We start from the raw sequence: 19,378 nt of genomic DNA on the forward strand, positions 1-19,378 counted from the left end.
CCGGAGAAGCATCTCGGATGCTGCGTGGTGGGTTATTGAAGGGCTTCAGCCCTCCGCTGGCGTCTGAGAGCCATCCTAGAGGGAGAAGGTCCTTCTAAGGCCGATGGGTGGCTTTATGTGACCTGCGTGGGAGCGCCGTGAAAAAACAAAGACACGCGCCAAAGTCTTGCAGAAGCCTGAGCTTGATCAGAGTTTGCTCCTCGTCCCTCGCCGCTGGGCGGTCCCGAGCAGAAACGCAGCTGAAACGAGGGATGCCAACGTGGTCGTGAGCCCAGAGGCCACCTTGCATCCTGCCTGGAGCAGCGTGTCCTTGCTGCTCGCACTCGCCTGGCATCCTTGGAGCATCCCCAGCCCGGTTTCCCCCGGAGATCCTGCAATGCCGCCGTTTTGCTGCGGCAGCAAAGCGTGGGACGCGGTGTGGCTTTCCGACCCCAAATAAATACCTAATTGCTGCCTTCTTTCCCGCGAAGTGTTTCTTTTTTTTTTTGTTTTGACAAGGCAGGGCAGATTAAAAGATGCTCCCGCACCAGGGCGCGTGCTAATTGTCTCCCATTGTTTGAGCAGGAAGCCTTTTTTCCGCGGTGGTTATTATCTGTGATTGCTGGAGGAGCTCTCTCCCCTCTGGTTCTTCCTTCGAGGAGGCAAAACAAAAACAGGAATTTCTTTGAATAATAAAAAAATTAGCCAGGCGTGAAAAGCTTAAGTGCAATCATTTCCGTGGCCTGTTTTGATTTGAATTGGAATGATTTGTTTGCTCTCTTATCCTTCCTCACCCTTTCCTCTTTGACACCCACTCTTTGCCCTGTCCTTTCCCTGACGAACAAATTCGGTAGTTTAGGAGAAGCGAGTGCATCGTGCAGCATCCCTGGTGTACCTGCAGTTGGAGTGGGGTGGCTGCAGCATCTGTCCCACGCTCCAGCCCAGCGGATTCAACCCTGGCTGGGCTGGGGTGCTGGTGCAACGGGGATTTCTGCAAGTCCCTTCCTTCTCCCGGTGTCCTTCTTCTCGCTGAGGGTCCGGTGATGCTCCTGGGGACTGCCCAGCCTTGGACCCAGAGGAGCCACACATACGGCGAAGTTTGCTTTATGATAGTGTCGAAAGTTTTGCTTTAAAATAGTTTTGTGGCCAGCTGAAGTGACCAGCCCAGAGGGGCTGGGGCTTCCCACCATCTCCCTTGCCCGTGAAAGAGTCGGGCGAGTGGGTTGAGGTTTCCTGGCTGGGTTTTTGTTGCCATAGGGAAGAGAACTGAAGCCTGGAAACCATCTTGTGGGTGAAGGGAGGAAGTGTAAATGTCTAGGAAAACAGAGAGAAAATAGCAGCGGCAGCAGCACACCGTGGTCCAAGCCCCGGCGTGAGTCGGTGCAAATCCTCCCAGCAGATGGGAAAGGCTGTCGGGATCGTGTTTGCCCTTCCTGGCATACGTGTGCCCCGGCACCGCTGGCACGCCGGGCTGCCGGCCAGCACGGGCAGCGGCCACAGCCCTGGGGAGCGGGGCAGCTGTCCTGAGAGCTCCTGCTCCGTTCCCTTCTTGCAGGGCTGGGAGGGACAAGAATGTATTCATAGCAAAAAAAAAAATAAAAAAAGGGAATATATTCTCTGATGATTTCAAGAAGAGGAGAGAGAAGCAAAGGCGGCTTTGAGCTTTTGCCCAGGAATAGCCAGAGATCTGCTTGGAGCCTTACATCCCACTGTCGATAATTTTGGAGCTGAATCATCTGCATTTTTGCTGCTCCTGAGAGAGCGTCAGGAATAAGCATCCCCAGAGTGTCAGAGGCACATTTTTGAGTGTTGACAATGGACCTGATTAAGAAAAACATCCCAAATGGCATCTAATGTCAACATCCTTGAAGTCTGGACTCTTGTTGCTCGTTTCCAGTTCAGACACCTCTTAGGGATGTGCGTGGCCGTGTTTTTGCAGACAGACGGGAGAGATGAGTTAGATGAGCTTGTTCCTCCTTGCTCACCTGTGTGCAAACGCGCCGTGATCTCCACGCTCAGCCGGAGCGGGCAGCGGCACAGAGGGACTCCGGTGCAGGGACGTGTCTGTGAGCCGTGCAGGGCTGCAGGTTGGGGTCCCCCCTTTTGTGGGGTCCCCCTGGCAGGCACAGCCGAGCACCGTGGGGGGAACCGGCTTCTCCTCGGTCCTTGTGTGCCTCGAGCCCAAGGGTTGACTTGGCATCACCCTAAATGCCAGGCCGTTTGGTTTCCACGCTCCACCTCGCACGTCCCGTGGGATGCAGCAGCGGTGGTGGTGGGGATGCGCATCTGATTAAAGCCCATGTGCAAATTGCTGAGGGAGAGGAGGTTGGAGCAGTGGGATGATGCAGTCTGGGGGGGGGTCTCTGCTTTAGCCTGTGAGTGGGGTTGACCCCAGTGATGCCCCGGGACTGTGTTGGGGGGCCGGGGAGGGCTCGGATGGGTGCTGAGCCGGGTTCAGCACAGCTCGGGGAGCAGGTGGGAGCGTGCGGCCGGCTGCATCGCCAGCCCCTCTGGCCACCATCAGCCCTGCTCAGGTGTTCGGTCAGTTTGACCCCGAGCCAGCGCAGGGAGGGGGTCAGGCAGCGGTCGCCCCAACCGTGGTCTCGCAGGACCGGTACCCCCCCGGCCCCCCCCCGGCTGCCACCACCGTGGCGAGGGGCAGGTGTACCCAGCTGGGGCTTTCCCCGCGGCGGCCGTTTCGAAGAAGCCATCAGAGCCGGTTAATGTAAGTTTGTGCACAAAGCCATCCCGGTACTCGGGGTGCCGGGGTCCCACCTGCCCGGCGGCACCCATCGCTGCCCCGCTGAGCACCCTGCCTGGAGATGGGGCAACGCGGGGCCAGCTTAACCCGTCCTTCGCCGGGGCGGTGATAACCGGGCACCGGGGCTACCGCCTGCGTGCTTTGGGGATGGCACAGCCCTGTGAGAGCTTCGTGAGTCATCGCTTGTAGAAAAGACGAAGCAGGAGGAGAGCGGGGGGGGGATAGCCGTGCTGCTCCTCGGGGAGCTGAGCTGATGCAAGGCTGGCCGGCGCTGCGAAAAGCAAAGCCCTGGCTGCTCCCCAACAGGGCATGGGGGAACAGATTTCTCCGAGAGAGAGAAATGCCTTTTGTCACCCAGCCTGGTATCAGGCATTCGCTGTAGGGCCTCCACTGTCGCATCGGGGACTTCCAAAGCGGCTTCGCAGTCTGTTATCGCTCCTGACCTGCAGCGAGGGGCTGCGTGCGGCTCTGGGGCCGGGAGCCGCTGAGCGTTCTGCTCCTGGATGTGGGGAAGGGAGTGAAAATTAAAGCGGGGGGACCTGCGAGAGCGCAAGTTGCTTCTTAAGGGGATACTGGAGGAAAGCTCCCGGGGCTCTCCGGCATCGCTGGGGCTCTGCGGCACACAGCCCCTTGGCCGGGGAGCAGGACTGGTGTCCCCAGGGTGCCACCACCAGCCCTCCTGGGTAGACACGAAACTCGCTGCTTTGTCGCCGGTCGGAAAGCCAGGCTGCCAGGTCATTTCCCACATCGCGGGACGCACCAGCTCATCGCCGAGATCGTCACTGGGTTTGCATCGGGGCGTGGGAACTTCCTAGTGCCAGGGGTTATGGGGGGCTACGGCATTGCTGTAGGGACCCAGGCTCCCCGACTGAGCCGGCACACCGCCTGCCCCATTTGTGTGCCCCACACCAATCTGTTTTGTCCTTCTCTGCCCTGTGACGTGAAGACAACTCTCCTATCTGGAAAGTCCCTTTCTTCCCTCTCATGCTTATTTACTGTCCCTGCAGCTCTCGCCCTGCAAGCGGCAGCGGCACTTGGGGATCTTGGAAGGACCTTGCTCGGCCAGAGGAGCAAGAAGGAGCCGTGCCCCGCTGCAGCCGGGCTCTCCTGCTGCTCTCCATCCTCCTACCCTGCCTCTGAGCCCGGTGGTCACTCTGTCCCTTGGTGCAGCCACCCTGGTGCTGGGGCTGCCATTGTCCTGCACCGACACGCCAGCTCCCCCTCCATCCTCTCACACCTGCTGTCTCCCAGCCAACGAGTTTCATTAACGTACTAATTAGGGTGTCTGCGCCACGTCCTTGGGAAGGCGGCTTGGCTTCTCGGTGCTAATGGAGCTGCTGTCACAACAAACACCGCGCCACATGTACTGCCCTTGCACCGAGCCTGGCCGGCCGCTGCAGGGCTTCAGCCGGGCAGGACCAGTATCCCCAGCACTCTCCTGTCCGCCCCATGGTGCGGGAGCTGCTCCCGGCAGCATCCTCTATCCCCGTCCCCCATGTCCCCAGGGGAACGGAGCAGGTCCCAACTGCAACCCACCCAGCAGGACAGACACCGCGCTCCTGCCTGTGGGTAGAGCTGAGTTAAGGGGTGGATTTTAATATATTTTATGTTATTTAATATATTTTATATTATTTAATATATTTTACTAGTAAATCTGCTGGTAAGTGGTGCTTTGGAAGGTCAGACACGGCTTGTGCAGGCTGGCTGGATTCAGTGAATAGTTTGATCTCCCAAAAGAGGACCGCAGTATTTTTAATACTTCTTCCTTTTCTGATCGACCTTCCCCTTCAAAATACCATTTTCCTTGTAAAAATAGACCCGCGCTGGCCAAACAACCCCCAGATGAGACACAGCACTTGCTTTGAGCTCGGAAGAAGCATTGCAGCTGGACAACAAAAACATTTTTCCTGCTTCTTTGGACAATTGAAAAACCTGGAGGTTTGGGGCTTTGCTTTAACTCCGTCGTTTCCATCTGCTTGCCTTTCCCAGCCCCTCTTTCCCGCCGGCGGAAAGCCAGGAAGCAAGGACCCAGCTCCGGGAAGCGCCAGGCAGGATTGCCGTTTGCTTGCATGGTGCTTTCTGTGACTGAGCAGCATGTTCCCGTGTTGTCACGAAACAGAAGACAGGATAATTAAATTGCCCTTTTCCCAGCAAAATGTTACCGTCTCCGCGCCGCGGTGGGCCTGGCTGTGGCCCGTTGCCAGTCGCACATGCCTCGCTGCTGATGGAAGGTGTGAAAAGCGCTGGGGAGGAGACCGGGGTGGTGATTAGGAGGGTTTAGATGGATATTCGTCGTCCCTCGGAAAGAGAGGCACAGCCGGCGGCGGGAGCCGGAGGCGGGGGATGCCGCGGAGGGGTCTGGGGTGCCCCCGCCGGTAATTCCCATCCTTTAAGCTGCCGGAGAGCAGCAGGGGCTGCTCAAGGGCTCCGGGTGCGGATAATGGAGATATTCTTGTCGTTAAGCTTCTCAAGTGTTGCAGGTCTTAAAAAGGGCTCCGGCTGTCGAGTCCATCCACCGCCGGGTTGGAGGGGGCTGGGGCTGTCGGGGCGTTAGCGGGGCTGTCGTGATATTATCGGGGCTGGGGGCAGCGGGGCTGGCTGAGCTGCGGCTTCCCCCCCGGCAGCAAGAAGAGGCTCAGGAAAAGATGCCCGTGGGCGCGTGGGATGGACGGGTGCAGCTTTGGCGGCTGCTGGCACCCTCCGGCAGCGGAGCGGCTGGCAGGGAAACGCTCCCAGCGCTGGGGATCCAGCCCAGCACGGCGGCTGCGCGGCCCCTCGTCCCCCTTGTCCCGTGGCTGCCTGGCTCTCCTGCCAGCCCTGGTCCCCTTCGGGGATGGCGCGATGCTCCCTCCCTGGTGCAGGATAGGGCTAATTAATGAAACGGCCGTAACAAGCGACCTCGTGTAAAGGCAGGATGTATTTATGCTGTTTGTCGCCCTTCCTTGTCTGCTTTCTTCTCTCCTTTCCTCCTCCTCCGGCCACTGCCACCCCAGCTCCTCAGATCCATCAGTGTTATTGCTTTGCCTTCAGCTATAACCCTGCTAGTTGACTTCCAAGAGCTGGCTCTCCCCGGCCGTTGTCACCCCTTCCCTCCCCTCCCCTGAAATATTAACGCCACAAATCACGAGCGACAGCCGCTCGGCTGGAGCCCCCATCGCTCACGCGCCGGCCGGGAGGAGGTGTCGGAGGAGGAATGGGACACGCGGTGGGTTCGTGCTTCTCCTCAGGGGCTGTGTTCTGCTCCCAGGTCAGGGGGGAGAGGGTGAACCCCCCCATTTACAGATGGGGAAGTGGAAGGGCAGAACATCAAGGCTGGAGCTTACGGTGCTCCGGGATGCGGGCTCCTTCCCGTCCCTCCTTGAGTCCCACTCCCGTGTCCCTGGACATGTGGTTTTCCTCTCCCTCGTCCAGCCAGGTCCTGCTCGGATCATGGCTTCTCCTTCTCTGCAAACCCCGCGGCTGCCGTGCAAACCTGGAGTTGCGGAGCGGGGCTGGGAAGGAGTCGTGCCCCCCCCCGGGAACGTGCGTGCACCCCAACCTTCGCCGTGCGGGGACAGCGGTGAGGAACCGAGGCAGTGATTTTGCATTGCTGCTCTCGTCTTTGGTGGACAACAGGGTCGCTCACGTGAGGACGAGCGAGGAACAGCAGATGTAAAGGAGATTACGGGCGGCTTTTTTGCACGCGTGTGTGCACGCACGCAGCCAGGCGGCAGGGTTGCGGACCGCAAGGCATGCGTGAACATTGCACTTTCTCGGTACAGACTGCAGGCAGAAAAAAGGGGCAAAGCAGAGGAGAGACGCGGGCACGATGCTGGCCTGTCCGTGGCTGGTCAGGGAGCAGCACCGAGGGGCACGGCTCTTCTCCTCGCCGGGTTCTGCAGTGCCGGCTCATGCTGCTAAGGGGGGGTGGCTGCAGCCCTCCAGGGATGGGTTTTGCAGTGGGGAGAAAAGGGCAGTGCTGTAGCATGGGTTGGTCTTTGGGAATTGTTCGGCCCTGGTAGGGTCCCTCCGTGCCTCGGTTTCCCCCAGCAGTGAAGCAGGAATGGGATGGGAGGACTGGCTGGAAGGGTCACTTGGTGCATCTCCATGCGCTGAACCATCCCGAATCACACCCCGCTGTAGCAAAAAGCATCCCTGTTCCTCCCATTGCACTGGGAGCTTGCCAGAGCCCCACACTTTCCCTGGAGAGAGGTGGGAGAGCAGATGACCAACCTCTTTGGCTTTCACGGTGGAAATGCCAGCAGGGAAGGGGAGCCTTGGGACCCGGAGGTACCGACAGCGCTGCTCAGGATAAACACAGCCATGGGTTTGCTTTTCTCTCGTGTTCCCCCAACGCTGCATTTACAAGGTTTATCTGAGCTCTGCTCAAACAAACCCCCAGGACAGACTTTGGGAAAGGGATGCCCTGGCGCAGGCAGGGCCGGCAGAGCGGGCACACGGCGGTCGCTGCTGCCCGCGGGGCGGCCGGCTCCGCTGCCAGAGACGACCTTCCCTCTCCGCTGACCTTCATGCCCATCAGCATCAGCTTCGCTGCCTTTTGACATCTCGGGATGCCGGCGGTGGCAGCGGCTGGGGTGCGAGGCTGGGCTGCCATGTTCCCGCGGGAAAACGGGGGGCTCGGCCGGCGTGAGGGGTTTTATGGGCAGAGCTGGAGGGAGGTGGGGTGGGTGCACTCGGCTGTATAATTCAAGGACTTCGGCTCGCTAACAGAGGTTAAAAGGGGAGTGGTGTGATCTGTTGGGAAAATCATTAATGGTAACTTCTGCCGGTGGCACTGCTCATTAGCCTCCCCCTCGCCCACCCACCCACTGCCCCAAGCGGAGGGAGAACATCGCCGGGGCAGCCGTTCCCGGTGGGCTGTCCCTTAAGGAAATAAAGATGTGACTGTTGTGGAAAATACCTATGGGTTGGGCATCCCTGGAGCAGCTGGGGAGGTCTCGTAGGTGGGTGCTGCTCGCCCTGGGGGAGGCTGTTGCTGTGCCCTGTGGCGACGGGGAGCAGGGCGCTGGATCCGTGCACGGGGCAGGTTGTAGGTGCCAATGTGAAGATCCCTGGATGCACGGGGTGGGAAGGGCAGGAGCTGGTCCCTGTTCCCAAGTTGCTTCCCAGGGTCTCCCTGTCGGCTTGGCTCCAGCTCTCCAAAAGGCTCCTGGGAGATGTTTTGGTGTTACGGACTGCGGTGAAAGCTGCAGCCCCTGCATGGTCACCAAAGGGCCGTTTTGGGAGACGACGGGGGGATTTGCCTTCTTTAGCCTATTCCATCTTGACTTTCTGCCATGACGGGGGACAGGCTGGGCATCGCCTGGAGGGGGGAGCGCTGCAGAAATGCCCGTCCTCTCAGAGCATGCAGGAGACCCCTCAGCCGTCACCCAGGCATCACCGGAGGGGTTTTGGACTGGAGAACCACCAGCTGCTCTTCTGGAAGGACCCCAAAGCATCCCTTGAGCTGAAGTGTGCCCCAGCCTCTTCATGGTCCCTTGAGCCATCCCATTCCTGCAGATGCCTGGGGAATATTAGCAATGCCGTAAGGAAACGGGTGGCAAAACAGCAACGCCGAGGTCTCCTTTTTTTGGAGACACTGCCTTTTTTTGGAAATACTTAATATACCAAGCTGCTGGACCGATGGATGCCTGAATTCCCCATCGGCTGGATTACAAACGGGAATAGCTGTCAGCCCATTTGGGATACCCCAATTTCCAATGGGCTGCCAACATGGAGGCATTTGCAGCGCTCCCGGTTGAACTCGTTGGTGTTTTGTCACTGCGGTCTCTGCCCCTGCCCCGTGTCACCCATGTGTGCGCCAGCCCCGTTTATGCCCCATGTGCCAGCTGAGCCGAACCCCTGAGTGATGCTCCAAGAAACCCTCCCGGTTCCTTGTGGTTGTTCTTCTCTTGGGTCTGCTCCAAAGCCCGTCAACGGCCCTGGAAGCCACTCTCAGATGGCTCTGTCTGAGAAAAGAAAGTGTTGAAGTACCACAGGAAATGCTGTTTTTCCAAGATATCTGCCTTAACCAGAAATGGGACACCCCCCCCCCCCCCGATTTTGGATGAAAGGCCAGTTTTCTCATCCTGGGCTTCAGCTCTCTGAAGTTCCTTTCACCCAGGAGCCAGCCAGAGTTTGGGCACTAAGTGGGTGCAAGTGGCCCCGAGGGAGTAGCTTGGCATGGCCGTGGGTGCCACCGTGCCCCGGCACCGGCACCCTCCTGGGGCACAGGAGGAAAAAATGGGGTGAAATTCTGCCAGCTGAAACCTTGGCTTGGGCACCTGTGCGCTGGCTGCAGCAACCTCATCGGGTCCCCGAGAGGCACAGAGGGGCAGATTTTGGCTATTGGGGACCAGTTACACCCTGGTGTGCCGGGGGGATGTGCGCGGTGGCTGTCCTGGTGAATGTGGCAGCCAGCTCGGGGTACACCGGGGGCCCCCACACTTGTTCGCTGCAGCCAGGCCAGGGCTTCGTTTTGCAAAACCGACTGCAATTCTTGGTTTTTTTGCACATGAGTGCTGATATTGTGGGCCACGGCTGACTTGGAGGCAAATTTCCCGACTTTGGCCTCGTCTCTGGCTTCGGGTCCTTTTTTTCGCTCACAGCAAACATCCGTTTTATCCCGCTGCAAGTCCATTATCGCCAGCTTAACTGGACTCCCGTCAGGACCGGCTGTGCAAATACATTGGTGGCGGGGGAAGCGGCTCTGTGCTGCAGATCCCTGCTGGGAGCAGCGGCTCTGCAGATGCTTCGTGCTCCTGCCCAGCGGCTTCCCAGGCTCGCTGCGGCTGGGGCAGCTCGGCGTGCTGGGGAGCCTTACCCCCCCTTGCACAAGGCACCCCAAATAGCTCCGCATTTTATTTCACCGAAGACGAATGTATGTCATGTTATGCAATGTGCGTGCAGAGGTATAATATAGATATTTATATCCGTTGCATAATAGATGCTCAGTGATAGGCTTGATGGTGCCAGGGGAGTCGTTGGGTGGTCTGCACCCCGGCTCGCTGGGTGACAGGGTGGTGGAGGACCATAAAGCCACTTGCTGGTGTGGCTCGGTGGGCTGCTGCTGGTGAGCTGCCCGGTGCTGTGACCCGGTGAGGTTTGGGATGGCCGCTGCACCGCTGGTGGGAATGGGGCAGCCGGAGCGGTGGGATGGGATGGGCTCGCTGGAGGGGCTGGGTACGTTGTCCCAGGTTGCCCAGCAGTTACGGGATGTCTGGAAGTTGGGTGTTTGCTGAAGCTGTGTACCCTGTTGTCCTCTGCTCCCCACCCGCCCTCTCTGGGTTCCCCCCCTCCGAGTGATGGTGCATGGGGATTTCTGCAGCGATCCCCTCATTGCTCCCTCCCTCCCTTGTTGAGGCAGCACCCTTTCCAAAACCTGTCTTACGGTGGTACCTGCAGCTCCTCGCTGAGCAGCCCGGGAGCTGAGAGATGGGGATGCAAGTGGGTGCCTCCCATATCACCTTGCTCAGGGTGAGTCCTATATCACCCTGCGTGGCGTGAGTCCTATATCACCCCGCACGGGGTGAGTCCTATATCATCACCCTGCATGGCGTGAGTCCTATATCATCACCCTGCATGGGGTGCCTCCTCTATAGGACTCTAGAGAGGGAGCTGCAGCGGGATGGGATGAGATGGGTGCCTGTCTATGCCCGGTGTGGAGCAGGGACTGCTCCCTGCTGCTTTTGGCCTCAGCTCCCCTGTTAGCCGCCGGCAGCGGGGTTGGCAAACGGGACTACGTCAGCTTCAGCGCCGTTCGGGGAGGAAGAGGAGTCAAGGCGAGTCAGGCAGCGCAGGCAGGGACTGGTGGCAGCGACCGCGCTGCCCACCGCCCCGCTCGCCTGCCGGGTGCTGTGCAGAATACCTGGCGAGGGGACCGAGGCCTCCCCCTTCGAGAAGGAGGAAAAAATAATAATCTCAAAGCCAAGAAACTCGGAGCTGCTGGGAGCGTATTTATCACGGTGAAGAAAAAGGCTCTGTTCCCTGCCTCTCCGCAGCGGCTGTTTATCACACACACAAGGGTATGGAGAAAATGTTCCATTTGTTGGGTACAGCCGTCAACCCACACAGCGTATAAATTAAGGGCTTTTACATGCAGAGTTCCCGAAATAAAACACACACACACACAAAAGAGAGAGGAGTTTTGTATCAGCCCCGGCGCGCTGCCTCTCCCTGGCTGTCCCTGTGCCCCGGCCCCGGCCGGCCCTGGCTCCCGTTCAGGAATTCCACATTATCTCCGACCGTTTCCAGCTTCCTCAGCAGGGAACAGCTCTGCTTCTGTCTTCCTGCAGCCACATCTGGAAAGTGTTACGCCAGGGTGTCAGCCGTCAGAGCCGGGCGGCTGGCATGTGCTTCCCCCCCCCAGCATGCTCGCTCCTGCCGCCCTGCCCGCCGCTGCCTTCAAGCTTTGAGCTGCCTTCCCCGGAGGGCTGCGAGGCTGAGTTTTGTCTGCCTCGCCTTTTCGGGGAGTTTGGAGGGAGCTTTTGTAGCTGCGGTGAGGATGGCGGGGAGAGATGGTTCCAGAGACCCCCAAGGGTTGATGTCTGCAGGCAGGAGCTGCTGCGGGCAGGGATGCTCTGCTGTGGTCCTGGGCTCTGCTGCCTGCTGGGAGACAGGGGGGAGAGAGGTGATGTAAATCCTCCTCTTCACACGCTTTGTGGGGACTCCCTCAGGGGAGTTTTTGGCTCCTGGCCCTGTTTCTGGGCTGGGAAAACCTGCATCCCTGGGCTTGCGACGCGGCGGGATGCGGGGCTGCGTCTGCTAAATGCTGGGGGTTAAAGAAGGGAGCTCGGGGCGGCGAAACCTGCGAGATTCCTCCAGTGCTGCTGGAAGGTGTCTGGGGAGGTGCTCACTGCGCTGAGAGCTGTGGCTGTGCTTGCTCATAATGACTGTGCATTTATCTCCCTGGGATTTCTTCAAACGCAAGGGAGTACCTGGGATGTAAAGGCACTTGGCTGTCAGCATCTCAGTCCCCCAGGGGAAATCCCCGCTGCGTGTGGGGGGCACGTGGGGATGCTCAGCCGGATGATTGCGGCAGAGGAGATGAAAAGGGAAGGGTACCCTGCGGCATCCCGGTATTTTTGGGTTCCCTTCTTGGTGCAGCGTGTTCCTTGTGGCACCCTGGTCCCTCGCTGCAGGTGTGATGGGTGACACCGCGCAGAGGGAGGGAGCTTTGCAGAAAGCAGGTGGTTTGGGGACTGATGTGCCCTTCAGAGCAAAGGACATGGAGAAAGCTGGCGTCTTGTTTTGAAAACGGGGCTAATGACAGTGACCTGGAAGCAGGCTTGCATGCCTTAATGATCAGCGTGTGCAATACACACGAGGGTCTTTGGCAGGGAGGGATGGTGGAAGTGGTTAAATGTGCCCTAACTTACCATCAACGGGAATCAGAGAGGGCTCCCTGCGGTTGACTTTTGGCTTTTTTTCTTTTTTTTTTTTTTGCTCTTGCTTTTAAACTGGCAGTCCTACCGTTATGGGATTTTAAAATTAAAGAAAAAGAAAAAAAAAAAGGAAAAAGAAAAAAAAAAAAGAAAAAGAAAACAGGCCTTGGTTTTATAGACCCTACAGATGCATCCGGCACCAAACTGATCCCAGATGCAGCTCCACTGTCAATAGTGTTACACGAGGGATCAATCCCCTTCATTGTTTTATGTGGCCTCTACAGCATCATCAGCTAATTAAAGCTAATGGGTCCCAGAGCAGCACTGACAGCATCTGATCCTATCAGCCCATGCAGCCGTTTTAGCTTGACGGGCCACTCTGGAGCCGGATCCTGCACTCCAGACCCTTGCGAAAGCCTGTATTGACTTGGGGGATCAGGCTACAGATCAATGGGAGCTGTTGTTAAACAAACATTGCCGGATTAATGTCAGCTCCGCAGGGGGAGGAGGTCGATGGCTGCTAATTCGAAAGGGGTGGGAGGGAGGAAGGGGACGCGGTGACAGCGGTGACAAGGGATGGAGGAGAGGCGAGGCTGTTAAAACGGTCCCCGTGTCGGCGGCAGTGTCTGAGTGTTTCCCAATCTCAGATTTATCGTCACCCTGGGTGGGAGGCTGCGCTGGAGAGGAGCCCGGCGATGTCCCCAAGGGCAGTCGAGATGCCGAAATCCCTTTGCTGTGTGCCTCAAGGTGGCCTTGGGCTGTCCACAGGGTGGACAGGGACCCCCGTGTCCTTTCTGCACGCTGGCCTCGGTGTGAGCATCTGCCCCGTTGCAGCAGAGCACTAAATCTCAGGTTCCTGCTTTCCCTTTTCTTGTGGCTCCCGTTGTCCTTTGGCTGGGGCTCGGGGATGCCCAAGGATGCGGGTTGGGAAGGTTTCCATTCCCACAGTCAAACCGCCCTGTGCTGCAGCTGGTCTGTTTTGGACTCTCTTCTCTTTTTCCCTCTTTTTCTTCCCATTTCTATGTAGCCAGGGAGAGTGAGATGGGATGGGGAGCACGGCCGGTGAATCCATCACTTGGTCCCGTACCACCACGGAGCAGGCAGGACGAGGAAACTCTCTTTTCAAGAGTACTTTAAAATTCTATCCCACCATTGCTCTGGGATGAACTATCACAGCAGGTGGCTCTTACTTTTGTTTGCTTGCAGAATCGGGCAGCGCATTGCTCGGCAGGCACACGGCCCCTTCCCGGTCCTCTCCGAAAAGCGGGTCGGGCTGCCGCCGGCCCACGTGGACACGGGGCTGGCTGGTTCTGTGCTCCCAGCGTATCCCCGTGAAATTGGGCAGGAAACCTGGGTCAGGAGCAGCAAGGGAACCCTGGAGTCCCAGCCCTCCTGCTGAATGAGGGTCCTGGTACCTACTTGGCAAGTTAATGGGCAAATAACAGCCCCATTGGTTTAACCAGGGACCTTGGGCTCTGCCCAGAGACTCGATGAAAATCGAATGCCCTAAAATTAACTTTTCTCCTGCTTGTCCCAGACTGGCAGAATCTGGCCGGGACAATCCTCAGGGTTTTGTAACCTGTTAGTATCTCTCTGGCTCCTTTTGCAGCCCCAACCCCAGCCGGCGGCACTGGGAGGCAACATCCAGCCTGGTGAAAGGGAGAACCAGGGGAGAGGGGCAGGCTCCCGGCACATCCCTGCCCCATAAAGCAAGTTGATAATTAAATCCTGCAGCTTTTATATGAATTCCAGGGCATTTTCTTTGGGCTGGAGCCATCTGCGGTGTGCACCCCGCCCTCCCTCACCTCTCCCTTTGGCTTTCTGCAGCTTAATTTTTTCTTGCTTTGGCGTTGTTGGGTGAACGCGATGCTCCAGGGAGCAGAGAGCTGCAACGGCTCGTTGCGGGGTTGCAGCCCCGCTCCATGCAGCTCTCTCCTCATCTCCGGGGCCTCATCCAGCACCAGCATCACCCCGTAGCCCCACTCTGGGCTGCTTACCTATTGCACAGAGCCTGCACACACCAGGCTGGCTCTGGCACTGCCCTGGCCGATGCCAGCCCGGGCTCGTCGGGAGGAAAGACCGGTCAGCCGTGCCAACCTCTGCGTCCGCTCCGGCGAGGCTCTTCTCTCCTGCGGCAGCGTGGGATGAGGCCATCGGATCCCCCCCCCCTCGCCAGGGCTGCAGGCTGGATTCACACAGGTCGCTGCTGGGGGAGCCAGCACCATTTGCAGCTATTTCTGGCTTTCCTTTCCCAATTCTTACAAATTTGGGGCCGCGTTGGGGCACAGAGCTCACCCCCCGTATTTAAACCAGAGGTGTTCTTGCAAGTCCTGGGACTTTAGGAAGGAGTTGGCTGCACCTCCCCTGGTGCCTCTTGCTGCCCCATCTTCCTCCATGCCTTCCTCCACGAGGTGCACGAGTGGGCTGCCGTGGCCTGGCTCTCCTGGACGAGTTTTTCTTGGAGATGGACCCCCCCAGGTTTTGCGCGAGGGGCTGCGTCCCCTGGCTGTCCCCCTCATCTCCTGTGCAGCTCTGGAGTCCGGGACCTGGGATTGCATTTCCAAAGCCAAGGAGTCCAACGTGCTGGTGGGTTGACACTTCTTTAAGCCCATGAGCTGAAGGAAAACGCTCCAATGCTGGGAGTCTTTCCCTGCAAGGAGCTTTGCTCAGGGGATGCAGAGGACACCAAGAATCTCTGGATTTGGCACGAAGGAGCAGACGTTGCCCAGAAAATCTTTATTCCACACCTGTGGTAGCAGGGCTGGGGAGGGTCTGTCCTGCAGGACTGGCCCTTGGCTTTGGACTTCGCATTCCCCTCTATCTGTCAATGACTTTACAGAGAGAAAAAGCCCGAGGAAGGCTCCCTCCCGGCACCGCTTTTTCATGCTTCACCCCCTGCGTCTGCTTGCTCTGAGATGTCTCTTAACCAGGGTGTTCCTGCTGAGGTTAGTGGGAAGATTTGAGAAGTTATTTGAACGCCAGGCTCAAAGGAGGCAGCAGAAATGCTCTGGGAGCTGTTACCAGCTGACATCTGGGCGCTCAGCAGAGCTCTGGTGTCAGCGCAGCTGAAAGCAGAGGAGGTGGGAAGCCCTAGACACCTGCATAATAAATATTTATTTGGAAGTGACAAATACTCCTCTGGAGAAAGCGGAGTTAGCAGAAGGAAGATTGCGAGGGAGTGACAGGGTGTGCTTTTTTTTGAGGGTTTACCGTGGGGATGTTGAAACAAGCAGCTGATGAACTGAAGGATGTTGAAATCCACATTCATTTCCCGACGCGGGCTACGTGACGTCAGGGGACGCAGGCAAACGTCCCCCCCTTGGCAAGCGAGTGCCCGGCACGAGGTACCCTTGTCCTGCGGGGACTGCGGTAATTCGGCTGGGGGCCGGGGGTCGGCCCCCTCTCATGGGTAAGGTGGGACAGGAGGGGTTAGGAGCCGGGGAGGATGCAGCAACCCTGCGGTCAGGGATAAAAACGATGATAAAAAGGGCTAAAGTTTAACGGTTGTCTTAAAAAGAAGAAGCAAAGGGAGGGAAGGGGAGCCAGCCCGGGATGGGAGGGTGATGGGTGCTGTCGCCTCACCATGTCTCAGGGTGCTGGTGGATGATTTCATGGTGCTTGGAGCAGGGACAGGGTGGATGCCCCAGGCACTAACCCCCTGCAAAGCTAGCCCACTCCTGGGAAAATGGGAAAAGCTGCTTTGGTTTCTCCCCTGGACCCGGTGTGTGTTATCTGGGAAGGGGAAACTTTCTGTATTGGCACTTTGGGGACTTTTTGGGACTTTATAGAAGATCGACATCGAGCGGGGTTTGTCTGGGCATTGGGGCTGCTGCGTGCTGCAGGCAGCTGGGACGAGTCTGCTAAACCCTCCCTGCTCCACGGTGGGTTGGTCAGCCCCAATGCTGGGCTCTTCCACAGCTCTCTCCTTCCTCACAGCAAGCCGACATCTAACTGCAATACCCATCGCTGTGATTAAAGCCCACTGAAGACGAGGCACGGCGTGGATTGCTGCCGGGCTGCGGGAAGCGCTGCTTTTCTCCCAGGGTGGGCTGGGGGGTGGTGGCCGTGGCATCCATCCTTGTCCTGAAGCTTCTGCTGCCGCTTCTGCTGAGCCCTGTATAGTAAATGTGCCCGCGGTACCTCTGCAAAGAGCGAGGGGCTGAGCCGAGCAGCTCTGCGCCGGTGACTCAGTATCTTCTGGCTTTGGAGGAAGCAGCTGCTGGAGATGCTGACGTGCGTGGGCAGCAGGGCGATGCTTGGCTCTGCCCTGCCAGGCCACATCCTGCAGCGGCTCAGCCCCACGCCGTGCTGGAGCAGAAACCTGGGATACGGTAGGGTGTGGGAATCAAACCTCCTCGGATCCTTCCAGCAGCCGGTCTGCACAGCACATCAGGATGCTGGGGCTGGCGTGCTGCTCCTGAGCAGCTCGAGCTTGGGGTGGACACAAGCAGCGGGAGTTTTTGGTTTTGCTCGTGCGGGGAGGTTTTTAGCAGAGGATGAGGAAGGCAGGGCTGTGCCGGGGATGGGAGCTGTTTCCAGGGCAGCTTTCCTGGCCGTCCTCGCCTTCTCTGTGCCCCCGGGGAGGTCTGTCACTTGGCTCTCCATTGTGTCTCGGTTGTCTCTCTCTCCGGACTTCAAATCCAGGCGGAAGGGCGATGCTGTGAGATGATTTTCTTACTGTGAGACCTTCCCCTGGGGCTGGCAGCCCTCGCTTAGCAGATAGCTACTCTGCAGGCACTGGCTTTTTTGAGATGAAGTCTTGACATGAGCCCTCCCGGCTGCTCCTGGCTCTGCGGGTCCTTACGCCCCATGCTGCCCTGGAGGGAGAAACCCCCCCTCTGCCCCGCTGCCGCTTGCTCATCCTTCACAGCGGCTGCACGTGGAAATGGGTTCAGCAAAATCAAACCTCAGGAAACGCCCGGCGTTGGAGGAGGTTTTACTCCCCCAGGACCAACGTGGCTCAGCTGGGGAGCGATGCCGCCGGGCCATGTGTGAGCAAGCACGGAGGGGCTGTGGTGCTGCTCCGCTGTCCCCTCTGCGCCCGTGGGGACCAGGGGGTGGCAGTGGCAGAGCTGGCAGCGACGGAGCGGGAGGGAGCCTGCGACCTGGGGGATTAATAATAGAAGCGCTGGCATCCGTTTTAGATTAGCGAGAGAAAGCTCAGTACCCATCTCGCCCAGCATGTAACTTTAATGCCGAGATAATGAGCAATGATATTTATTTGTAAAAGATCTGGAGATATCGCTGCCCAGGGAGCAGCCAGGAGCTGTCAGAGCCCTCTCTGTCCCCGCGGCGGCTGCTCCGAGCTGTAACCCAAGCAGTCTCCTCTGACCGGCTCACTTTTCACGCTCCAGCTCCGTTAGCCAAGCAGGGCACGTGGTCTGACTTGGAGCCCTGGCTAAGATTTGCTGAAGCTGCTCGTGATTTGGGCCGTCGCGGCGAGGAGACGTCTGTCTTGCAGGATGGGCTAGAAGCATCCCCTGGCGCCTGCGGGTCAAGATGCTGGGATGGGGTTTAAACCCAACTCGGACCCTTCCCCGCTGCTGTCGCCCCCCCTCCCAGCGGTTCTAGCATCACGGCTGGAGCATCGTGGTGTTTGTCGCCCTGGGGAGGGCTGGGAGGAAGGATGTGGGGTGCAGGGAGGGGGTGGCACGGCATGAGCCGAGCTGGCGAGGGGAGGGCGATACGGAAAGCCTGCGAACGGGGGCTGCCCTCAGCCGAGCCACTGTGCCGGCTGAGATTTTGGGGCCGTTTCAGGGAGTTTCGGAGCAGGCAGCTTTTCCTGGTGGCAAGGGCTTGCCTCCTCCCGGTTGGGTCCAGGAGGGCATTTGGAGCAGGGATGGTCCCTGGTCTGGGGAACCAGTTGGGTCTCATGAGCATCTGGGCTCCTTCAAGTGCCCCGATTTGGGGACAGGGCTGCTCCCGCTCCCCCTTTTCCCTGCCTGGGTTTGTCCGAGGGGGCCGAAGGATGCCTGCAGCGCCGTGCCCAGCCTTGCATTGTGTAACCGAACAGGAGGCAGGCTTAGGCTGTATTTGGCAGGTGGGTGTCCCTTCCTTATTAAGCCATCCCCCGGGTAATTACTGGGTTAAGGCCTGATGAGATAATGCTTCATTATTTTTGTGCTATTGGGGGATTAGGAGCAGTGGGATTTCTCAAAGGCTTTATCTCTGCTAAGGTCCTTGGGCTGCGAAGCACGTTTGCAGGCGGGTAAGAGGACCTGGGCTCTTGCCGGCCCCCCCGGCACCGCTTGCCTTCCCCGTGGGGGTACGTGCCAGAGGCTGGGGGTGGTGGGTTTGGGTGCAGCGGCCCGGGGGGGGGCTGTGCCGTGGGGGATCTCCTTTTCACGCTCTTGCAGCCCCATTCATCACCGCGCTCCCGCGGCGGGCTGCGCGCCAGCGGGAGGGAGGAGGTGACACTTACAAATAAACAGGGAGGTGGGTGGCGTGTGCCGAGGCAGGGAGCGGAGGGTGTCCCGGGCTGGGGGGGGGGGCTTCTCCCCGTGATTTATGGCTGAGGCGACGCGGAGCTATCAGCCTTTGGAAGCCGTTTGCTAGCAGTGTCGTCTCCTGGCTGTTACGCCGGCGTGGGCTGCTCGCGAGGGTTGCAAGGGAAAAAACATCACTCGTGCGTCGTTGCTGTGACATGACCCGCTCCCAGGACGCTGGTGCCCTTCCCGGGAGCCTGGCCAGGGACAGCCTCGGGGTGCTGATGGGACCGGTGTTCAGCCCTCTTTGAGAGTCCCAGGGATGCTCTTTTGAAGGAGTTTGGGTCGCTGGAAGAAGGAATCGAGTAAAATGTGCTTAATGAAACAGGCCTGGCTCGGCGGGGGCTCCCCTCCTCCCTGCCATCCCGGCAGAGCCAGCCCTCGAGCCGGAGGGATGGAGCTGGCACCGGAGCGGGGAAGCAGGCAGGCTGGACGCGGGCCAGGCTGCGCACTTGATCCAAACACAGCTGGAGCTGATCTGATGAAGTGAGAGGTTAAGAAGAGAGCATCTGTTATCTAAAGGGGACACACAGTGGGAAACTGTAAGCTCTTTATTCCCCCCACCCCACCCCCTCTGTTCAGTGCATCATCCCTGACTTTATTTCTTTGATTTATTAAGGAAGCCTGCGCTTCCGGGGCTGTAATTAAGTGCCACTGTGTGAGCTTTTGATAGTGAGTGAATGATATAATGGCTTGCACAGTCGCCGTCTGCTCAAGTGCTTTAGGATCTAGATAACGCGAGGAGGGATTTCTTCTGCCCACCGGGGAACTCCAGCGGTGCCGGGGCCGAG

At 58.6% G+C, this 19,378-nt stretch overlaps 1 protein-coding gene across 2 annotated transcripts in view; it reads left to right on the forward strand.

Moving 5' to 3' along the window:
• Positions 1-19,378, forward strand: part of RXRA (retinoid X receptor alpha) — a 116,710-nt gene that overhangs the window by 30,964 nt on the left and 66,368 nt on the right. The window contains exon 1 of one of the 2 annotated variants that reach the window (XM_069771034.1): positions 15,423-15,511. The exons of the other annotated variant lie outside the window; for it this stretch is intronic. Coding sequence (XP_069627135.1) covers positions 15,508-15,511 — 4 coding nt within the window. The 5' untranslated portion in view covers positions 15,423-15,507. Of the gene's footprint in view, positions 1-15,422; positions 15,512-19,378 lie in introns of those variants that run through there. 2 annotated transcript variants of the gene reach the window in all.

This window comes from Haliaeetus albicilla, chromosome 26 (assembly GCF_947461875.1).
Source record: "Haliaeetus albicilla chromosome 26, bHalAlb1.1, whole genome shotgun sequence".
In the NCBI taxonomy this organism is placed as follows: domain Eukaryota; kingdom Metazoa; phylum Chordata; class Aves; order Accipitriformes; family Accipitridae; genus Haliaeetus; species Haliaeetus albicilla.